The sequence below is a fragment of the Octopus bimaculoides genome, chromosome 7 (genome assembly GCF_001194135.2).
Source record: "Octopus bimaculoides isolate UCB-OBI-ISO-001 chromosome 7, ASM119413v2, whole genome shotgun sequence".
NCBI lineage: Eukaryota > Metazoa > Mollusca > Cephalopoda > Octopoda > Octopodidae > Octopus > Octopus bimaculoides.
The window spans coordinates 55,133,993-55,144,986 of record NC_068987.1 but is presented as its reverse complement, the minus strand read 5'-3'; the positions used below and the strand labels follow the sequence as shown (position 1 = coordinate 55,144,986).

At 33.7% G+C, this 10,994-nt stretch overlaps 1 protein-coding gene across 3 annotated transcripts in view; it reads right to left on the bottom strand.

The window, feature by feature from the left end:
* Positions 1-10,994, bottom strand: part of LOC106881306 (catenin delta-2) — a 409,602-nt gene that overhangs the window by 150,049 nt on the left and 248,559 nt on the right. For all 3 annotated transcript variants that reach the window (XR_008264620.1, XM_052969695.1, XM_052969696.1), the window contains one exon: positions 5,149-5,193. Coding sequence is in view for 2 of the 3 variants with exons in the window: in XM_052969695.1 (XP_052825655.1) it covers positions 5,149-5,193 (45 nt within the window). In the remaining variant the exon portion in view is untranslated. The remainder of the gene's footprint in view (positions 1-5,148; positions 5,194-10,994) is intronic.

Genomic DNA, 10,994 nt, shown 5'->3' with positions numbered 1-10,994 from the left:
TGGTAATCATCATAATCATCGTCGTTTAACATCCGCTTTCCCATGCTAGCATGGGTGTTTTTATATATATATATATATATATATATATATATATATACACACACACACACACACATACACACAACAAGCTTCTTTCAGTTTCCATTGACTAAATCCACTCACAAGGCTTTGGTTGGCCCAAGGCTATAGTAGAAGACACTTGTCCAAGGTGCCACGCAGTGAGACTGAACAGGGAACCATGTGGTTGGGAAGCAAGCTTCTTACCACACAGCCATACCTGTGCCTATTTGTATATTTTTTCCAACATACAATTTCTGTGCTTTTCCTCGGAATTTTTTCCTTGAACCTTTTCACTATATATATATACATACATATATACATATACACACACTCACATACATATATGTATACATCTGTGTGTGTGTGTGTGTGTGGCTTTGTGTTTGTTCTCCAACCCATCACTTGACATCTGTTCGTTTGTTTACACCCCCCATAACTTAGATGTTCAGCAAAAAGAGACCTATAGAATAAGTACCATGCTTACAATAAATACTGGAATCAATTGCTTTGGCTAAACCCTTCAAGATGGTGCCTCAGCATGGCCGCAGTCCAAAGACCGAAACAAGTAAAATATAAAAGATAATGAGGCTTTGGTGTTATATCAAGATATCCCTCGGTATTATTGGCAGCATCCCAGTTGAAATAAAATGTCAGAGAAGCAAATGCTTCAAGACTAAAATACATCTTGGTAGTAGCAACAACCCTTCAATTAGTGTTTAGTGTTCAGTGAAAACATATTCTCACCTCATGCACTTATTTTAAGAGACTGAGAAATGTTATTGCAAAAACACTACTACTAAGTATCTTAAAAACCAATTTCCTCTTCACACATAAAAAGCCAAAATATCTGGTATTCGCGAAAGCATGAATATGTGTGAGTGCATGTGTAATATACACATACATACAAAGTATTATGCAGCATACATTATTATAAAACTTGTTTATATAGTAGTAATTAGCTTCAATTATAATTTTACTGTTGAAACACTAATTTCATAAAAGAAATAATGTTTATACACAAACTGCTAAAAAGATGTTAACTATCTGAATTGGCAAACAAATCTAAACAACTCTCGAGGAAGTGCTTATGTTACTAAGGTGCATGTTTACTTTTTACAATAACAAACATTACATTAAATGAAAACTACTTATAAAAAAAAATAATAAAAATAATAACACGGAAAATAATTATGTCTGACAACATTCCAGAAAGTCGTAACATATTTTGTTTTCTTTTCAAAATGGTTCTTAAGTTAGAAAGACATTTTGAAAATTATAATAATAACCACTATGCTTTGGACATTTTAAGAAGTGAAGATTGTAGCTAAAGGATGAAGCAGAGTGATTCCACATGGAATGTGATAAGAAAATCAATGGACCCATGAGTACAACTTTTATAATAAACAACTGCTGCTAAATAGACAAAATGCCATGAATTTTGGGGAGAGGGTAAGCTAATTAAACCAGCCCCACTACTTAAAGGCAAAGTTGACCTGGAGGGATTTGAGCACAGAAACGTAAAGAGCTGGAACAAATACCATACAGCATTTTATTTTATAATTCTGCCAATCGACCATTCTGAGAATAATAACTAAAGGTGGTTGTAGTGATGATGAGTTCAAATCCAATGAAGGTCAACCTTTCTTTTTCTTTCTAGATTCAAAAATTAAAGTATTGGTCAAGTACTGAGGTTGGTTTAATTGACAAACCCCTTCTCATAAAAAATTTTGGCACTGTGTTGAATTAGAAACAATTACTATTGTTACAAATATCACATCAACAGGACCTGGGAGAGAAGGCCTTTTTTTATCAGAAACATATGACAGTGCAGTAAAATCCAAAGGGATAGTGAGGCAGAGCTGAAAAAGCAGGCATTCAAATAGAGCAGTGTTTCAACCATTTTTTACCGATGGACCCCTTTGATAACTAGTTTACCTCTGTTGGACCCCCATAGCCATTTTATGCTTAAAAATTAGTCTTATAGATACACCTTTTAAAGTTCTTGTTTTGTTTTTTCATACATTAACTTGTGTAGGTTGAACTATGTAAAATGTTAGAGAAAGAAACTTAGCCTTCTTACATTAAATACATCAAAAGCAAAATTTTTTCATGAATCCTTAATATACTACTGTGAATCCTCAATTTTGCTTGCATTAATCCCCAAAAACCTTACATGGAACCCCCCGCCCTCCTGGGGCCATATACAGATCCTGGTTGAGAACTACTGAACTAGAGAGAAGAAGAAAAGACAGCTCAGATTTAAGAATGGCAGAGAAAAGTTGTTGATGGCTTGTGCTCTATAGAAAGTGAAGAACTTAAGGAGTGGTAAAGAATATTGTTGTATTAGAAATGTGTGCTTAATATAAGTGACAATAAATATATTACTTATGTACAAAAGGAAGCTTGTGGGGGCCATTAATAAACCTTAGAGAGTTAATAAAGCATGGGATAAGTATGTCTGTTGGCACATGCTCCATTTTAACCCTTTCTTGAAACACTCATCCTCCCCATTCTATGAAGCAAACTCATTTTCAAGTGATCTTAAAATAAAATTAAAACCTTCCATCAAAATCTCGTGCCTATGTTCTAAACACCAGCTTAATAACGAAAGTTATTTTAATAATTCCTTCATTATTTTTCAAACAAATTGAAACAAAAGCAGTTTATTTCAACAGAAATATGGTAATGAGAACATCTAAAAAGTTTTCTAATCATAAAAAGAGTATGAAGGGACAAAATAAGAGGCTCTCATTCTAAACTCAAGTGAACACTTTGCTGTTGTCAGGTTTAGCAACAGTGCTCTCACTGAAGTTGACAGAGGTGAAAAACCATTGTGAGTAATGAAAGAGAATAAATCTCTGGTAGAAACATTGAATGTGCAGAGTTCTTAAATGTTTCAGTGACCATTAGATCCAGTACTCTAGATACATTAATAGAGCATCATAGATTCAATTCTCGATCAATTTCAGCATTTGATCAGCATTCTACTCAGTAACATCCCATTTTCTAAACTTTATAATAATCACAGTTTTGAAACTTAAAAACATATAGTTCCAATTCTAATGGTAATAGACTTGCTGTTTCATCCAAGGTTAGTCCTGAGTAAGGGAATATAAGTTTGAAGTAATTCCAGCTGTGAAGATCACGTTTTGTTTTTGCATAACTTGGACTACAATATTCAATTTGTCTTCCTCTTTTAACTCTTTAGCATTCAGATTATTCTATCAAATGTAATATTTAATTATATTGTTTTGAATTAACTCTTTAGTATTCAGGTTACTCTGTCAAATGTATGCCTTTTTATTCCCATTGGTTTGAATTAATTATGCATTATCTTGTAACTGAGATTTCGAAGATGTGATTGTTTATGTCAAATTGTAGGGTAGGTGTGAGAGGCCAGATCTAGCTAGTTTAAACACAAAACATATAGAAAATTTTGGCTGGATATGACCTGTTTAAATGCTAAAGGGTTTATCACGCAGTACCTCGTAGCTTTGAGATTTTGATGATGTGATTGTAGAGTAAATGTATGAGATCAGATCTGGTCAGTTTGAACATGAAACAGGTAGGATATTCGGGCAGGATGAGGCCAGTTTAAATGCTAAAGGGTTAAAGTATTAGAATGTAGTTTGAGGGAGATTAAATTGCTGCTTCTAGTCAATCAAGTTATACAGGTGCTATCTCAGTAGCTTACGAAGAGACATTTGATGCTGCTCTGTTGAATACACTGAACAATAGCAGCATAGAAGCTACCTCCACATCTGGTTCACAAGACTGTGTACAGTAAATTTCAAAATGTTTTCCATCTACAGCACAGTGAATACAATATAAGCCCTTTTGAAAGCAACCCACCTGAAATTACCCTTAGCCCTACAATACAAACTTCTTGCTTAAAAGTAATCAAAAGTAATATCTTTTATCAAAATTTTATATAAATTAATGATCAAAACATTAGCTTAATACAGTTATTTCACTAAATTATTTTTTTAAAACAAAGACTGAATTTCCGCAAAAATATGGTAACAAAAGAGTTGAAATGTTATGGAACACCAACTTTTAATTTAAAAGTTTAATGCATAAAACAAAAGAGCGAGTACTGAATAAGTTTTAAAGAGAGACATGTATATATAAGCATTGTACTTTGTCACAAAGGAAGACATGCAATAGTGTAAAGAAGGTTGCTCCCCAATTACATGGTTTCAGATTCATTCAATCTCACCGTGTGGCACCTTGGACAAGTGTCTTTAATTATAGCCATCCTCTGGGGCAACACTTTTACCATTTTGTCTGCTGGGACCATGAGGTGGTCTGAATTGCAGGAAATTGCATGTTCCATGCTTTAATATAAAGTTACCCCACATAAACAACTTTGGCCTGTCATCTGAATGTTTGTCTATTTTCATAAAATCGAGACAAATCTGTATTTTTATTTATTTAAATCTGGATTTAGCTTCAGCTGATGGACTGACATTTTTCTTGCCCAAGAACAATGTAATCCTCACTGAAGGAGATAAGGATAGATTTGCTAGACCAAAATATTTCCCTCCAATGTCATTGAAAGTCTAGGCTGATCAAAGCCTTTGTGAATGGGTCTGGTTAACAGAAATCCAAAGCTTATCATGTGTGTGTGTGTGTGTGTGCGTGTCGGGTTGTTTCGATTCCCATAAGTTAGCAGTTTGGCAAACGAGACCTATATAATAAGTACCAGACTTGAACAATAAAAATAATACTGGGGTTGATTTGTTCAACTAAATTCTTCAAGGTAGTGCCCCAGCATGGCTGCAAACCAGTGACTGAAACAGGTGAAAGATAAAAGATAAATCCCAGCATTATTTGACTGATCTCAAAAAGTTGCAATACACCTGGGGATAATACAAGGTATAATTGCTGTAAATGACTTTTCTGTGTGTGTCAACAATAAGATAGAGTCAGCATAAGAAATATGATATTTTCAGTTTCTTAAAACGGAAGAAACTGTCACATATATGATAACCACAAGGTTAGTGTAATACACATCCTCATTAACAAAATATCAATTATAAGACAACCAGCATTAACAAAATAACTCTAAACATGAGCAATATTTACCGTGAATATCCGAAATTCATTGTTCCGCGTTCTTCTAAAGCTCTCCTGTGAAAAGAAGAAAAAAAGTAATATATTAGTATTAATATAAACCAATCAAACATTAATAGTACAATAAATAATTTATTTATCCCTTGTGTATTAAAGTGGAAAAATCCACATCAACTGAGTCTAAGTAGAAAAAATAAGCTTTTATCATCAATTTTTTTAGTAATCCATCTGAAAATGTTTGGTGATTATCAAATAAAATCTGTATATTAGTACTGCTGGTTTCGAGTCATAATTTTTCCCTGTCATATATCATTTGTTGACAGACTCAAAATTACATCATAAGAGGGCCTATCACAATTTTCTAATAAAACTTAATAGGAAGGCCTTTATATGGTCCATTAGACCTGCTGGAAATAATAACCAAATCTCTTTCAAAGCAAACTATACATTAAAAGTAAAATAATAGAAAAATAAAAAGTCTGATTAAAAAAAGGATAGGAAGGTTATGGTTGGAATGGCACAGATCATAGTTGACCTAGGGCGAAACAACTACCATCTCAATCTAAGGAAACAGATGCGATGGTGGGGGTAGGGTGGGGCATTTAATAAGCTCAATAAAGCAGTTAAATTTACCCCTTAACAAATCTTTTAGTGTCTTTTTTTTTTTGCTTGTTTTAAATCAACAGTGCTTGTATCAAGTACTATATCTTTAGTACTTAACTAATTTACAACAAACAGTGAGTCACACAAGAAAGATGGAGTGAATATTATTTGAATACAGGTTAACTTCATTACAACAACGAATATCTTCAATGTCTTATAAGCTGGAGTTGTGAGTTATTGTACAGGATTTTGAGTATCATCATCATCATCATCATCATCATCGTTTATCGTCCGCTTTCCATGCTAGCATGGGTTGGACGATTTGACTGAGGACTGGTGAAACCAGATGGCTACACCAGGCTCCAATCTGATTTGGCAGAGTTTCTACAGCTGGATGCCCTTCCTAACGCCAACCACTCAGAGAGTGTAGTGGGTACTTTTACGTGTCACCCGCACGAAAAGGCCAGTCAGGCGGTACTGGCACTATGTCAAATCTGCTCAAAGGATGTACCAGTACAAGTGATATACAATGACAACTCCAGTCAATGCATACATGTACGCATACCTGCCTGATTGAACCTGTTCCTCTCTCAAATCTCCCTTCTGTCCTACTTCTTGGACCACTGTCACCTTCAATGACCACCTCTATCACTGAACTCCACCCAGATTACCACTGAAACTCTGTATTATTTAGATTACCATTTCCTGGATCTTACAGCACACTGTTGTTCATTTGTATCAATATTTCAGAGTTAGGAAACAAATTGTAGATTGTCATAATAAGCTAAACTCTGAATTGAAATTATATTTCCAACATTTTTTTTTTGCTTTTCAACACATCATTTTAACTTTACAGTAGTTATTTCTGAAGGCACATGGTTTAGTGTTTAGAGTATTCAGCTCACGATTGCAAAGTTGGGAGTTCAATTCCCAGCAAGGTGTTGTGTCATTGAGCAAAACACTTTATTTCATGTTGCTTCAGTCCACTCAGCTAGCAAAATTGAGTAGTATCTGTATTTCAAAGAGCCAGCCTTGTCACACTTTCAGGGAGATTCTGTGTGACAGAATCTCCCAGAAAACTTTGTTAAGAGTACACATGTCTGGAGTGATCAGCCACATGCATGTTAATTTCATGAGCAGGCTGTTCTGCTGATTGGATCAACTGAACCCTCGTTGTTCTAACCAATGGAGTGCCAATTTAAATTATTTCTGAAGTTGCAAAAAGAAAAAAACAAAAAAAAAAACTGGTTTTTAGATATTAAAAACACTGTATATAATAAAACCCACCTTTTTCTTTTTATTACTACATGAAAATAATGACCTGTGCCTCTTTATTAATTAGCCTGTTTGATACCAACCTGCCTAAGACCATCCCAGCTTCTATGACACAAACTTCTTGTTCTAAAGTGATCTAAATTAAAACTTTCCATCAAAATTTCATGTTAATTTTTGTTTCAAGTACCAGCTTACTGATGACAAAGCTTTTCCTATTAATTTTTTTAATTATTTTCAAAATTAATTGAATCAAAAGCAACATAGTTTAACAGAAATATGTTAACAAAAGGGTTAAATAATCACTCTCAATTTCCAAACTACTTTGTGTCCATTTTTACATAGCTAATTATCTATCTATTTACAGGTCCAACAAATAATGGTTATGACTGCCGATGACTGAGAATCCAGAGACATTCAAAATTGTCTCCCTTATTTGCTTCGCCTGACACAAATGTGAGCTAACTTTCTAATCGTTATTTTTCCTAATTACTGTATTTAAAGTAGTTATTTCTGACACTATAATCAAACACACCTTTTTATAACGTAAATATGTAGTCATAACCAATTTTATAATAAATCTCATACACTATATATTGTTCTGAAATGTTATGTACCTTTACAAGCAAGCAGTTGATTACAATATATGCATCAGATTAGGTAAATATGCAGCTGATTAGAATGAATTAAAGTAGGGTCAGCAAACTTCATATATCATTGATGAGTGGAATTAAATTTCATGGTTATTCCAGAAATGATGTCAAATATCTATCAAAAATTATAATTTGTATTTTCTGCAAGTCATGTTGAATAATATAACCGAATAAAAATTCAGTCATATTATATTGATATAGTTGGAATATATGTGAAATATGTTTGGTGAATACTAGATACTGCATCGATATTTGGATAGAAATAAATGAATTTTAGCCTTAAATTACCACTCTCTTCCAAAGTCAGTTCATTAATAATTCAGCACCCTTAATGTCCAAAATCATTTCAGGTGTTTATAGCACCTGGAAAAACCACATAGGCCACTATCAGTCAATAATGGCCACTTTCCTAACACCTAGATTACAGAATCTTCATTCATCTTTTGATACGACAAAGGTCTATGACATCTACTCTGAACCTACAGCATTTAATTTACCAAGAGTTACATGTCATCAACATCAATCCTGGTTTTTCAAAACTGATTTACCAAAATCCAAACAGCAATGGAAGATCAAATAGCATAAGACATCTTTTTTAGGTTGTTCTTTATAGATTCATATAATTTTCAGATTAAACCATTTCCTAATATGACAATAGTTGAAAAAATGCACATGAAAATCACATGAAAGACTGCAATATAATTCTAGTGGCCATGAAGGCAAGAGGGAAATAAAATGAGAGAGAGAGAGAGAGAGAGAGAAGGGGGTATAAAGAGCAATATATTGCTGAATATCATGAATATCACAAAACTTTCAGTGATTACAATTGATTACCCACAACAATTTTAATAGACATAATTTGCTACTAAGAAAAGATGCTGCTTGAATATGCAGTGTGTGTATGTATATATATATATATATATACACACATACATGATTGTATAAATACATACATGTACTTACATACATCATGAATATATATGTATGTATATATATATATATATATATATATATATATATATATATATATATATCGCAAACTCAGAGAGAATAGCAAGGAAAAGTGAGAGACGCACAAAAACTCAGGCTACACACAACTTTGACGGTATTCCCAATATTAGAAATGCAAAATAAATAGATATACAAATAAATAAAAAGAAAACATAAAAAAGAAAAAAAAACCCAGCTAAGAATAGGTAGCTAGGAGGAAATTCTGTCACCTTTGTAGCATTCTTGATAGATGTATTATAAATAGACAAAGTTATTGCAAATCTAAAGAGAAAGCAAAACAGCAAGACAACAAACACACACACACACACATATAGCAAGAATAAATGCTCTTGATTCAGAATCCATATGTTACTTGTAACACTGGCTTGGCTGGCACAGTTGTTCCATGACATACCTTAATTAAGTCAGAGTAAAAACAAAACAAAAAAAATATCATGCATAGAGGACAGAGTTACAGTTATTCGATAACCAATCTTTCTTTCTCCTACTATGTCTCTCTCTCCCACTCTATTCCTCTACCCCAAAGTATTAGAGTTATTCCAGGTTTCACAGAGCTAGTACAAATTTATAAAGCGCTTTCTTATCTTATGCTTTGTTGTGTGTGTGTGTGTGTTTGTGTTTTCTCTCTCTCTCTTTCTTCCTTCAAAGCATTGAAAAATATTCAACTGTTGCTGAAGTTACTGTTAGAAATAGTTGGCACAATTACACACACACAACAGAGTGTATAGCGATAGACTCAAACTCTTGTTACAGAGAGAACTATAACAACAATATGTAATAACTATGCAACATATTTACCATTCTCTTCACAAAAAACATAAGTGAAATTTTTGCAATTGTGTGTGTGTGTTCAGAATTTATTGTCTGTGCACAACCTTACACGAAGGAGTATGTATGGGCAAGCGTGCACATGTTTGGATTTGGTGTGTGCATTTGTGCATTTGAGCATATACATTTGGGCAAGAGCATGTGTATGTGTGCATGAACAAATGTGCATGCATATATAGACTAATGTGTGGATGCAGGTTTTGGCCAAAGTGTGTGAACATATTTGCACACATGTTAAGGCGAATGTGTATGCACATGCTTAGAAAAGTGTACATGAAATGCATAGGTGAATGTGTGCACGTGTTCAAGGAAATGTTATGCATCTATAGGTAAAGTATGTTTGTATATAGATAAACATATACATGTGTGCATGTGCAGATAAATGTGTGCATGTGCAGATAAACATGTGCATGTAAAGACTAATGTATGTGCATATATATGAGCAAAAATGTGCATACATGTATGAACAAATGAGTATGTATGTATATGAGCATATGCATGTATGTATGAACAAACGTGTGTCAGCATTTGTGTGTATGAATATGAAAATGTGATTATATATTTATTGCGTGCTTATTTCATGGTTAGATATATCAAGCAATAAACATTACATAACAACTGCTTTCTTTTTCCTGTCTTCCGACCCCTATTTCACCCTCCCATCCCTGACTTCATAATTCTGAGGTGTTAACAGTTACGTAATTTCTTGCAGCTGGTTTGGTCTTTCTTTTTAATCTAACATAAATCTACTATACATGTTTAAAAACAGTGAAACCAGTTAAATATAACATACCTCACTATCTGTGGAAGCTTTAGCAAACCATTTAGACCAAAGCAGTTCTTGAATGGGCTTTTACCTCATTCAACATACTGTTTTCTTTCTTTGTGTACAGATACAGACACGCGTATCACCATCATTTCAATATCCATTTTTCCATACTTGCATGGTTTGGATGGAGTTTATTGAGGGACATTTTCTATGGCTGGATGCAAGGCCATGGCCAAACCTGTTCTTAAGGAATATTGGAAATGAATGACATTGCTTGTATGACAGTGACAATCATTTAACAGCTATCACATAATGTCACAACAAGGAGGGAGTCACACACATATGAATGACAGGCTTCTTTCAGACTCCAAGTAGAAAATCCACTCACAAGGCTTGAACAGCTGAGAGCTATAGTAGAATACACTTAACCAAAGTACTATGAAGTGTGTGTGTGTACATATGAGAGTGGTGGTGAAAAGTTCCAGGCTTTGAGGGTATCACAAAAGGCCTAGTTGGAAGCGCAACATTCCAAGTTCTTTTACGGGGCTTAGAAAACCTGATGGATTGCTGCAATAAGTGTGTGAATCTGAGAGAGGAATATGTTGAATAAAATCATAATTAACTGATACTCCAGTATTTTCTTTCACCCAAAGCCAGTATCTTTTCAATCCACCTCTCGTATATATATATATATATATATATATATATATATATATATATAT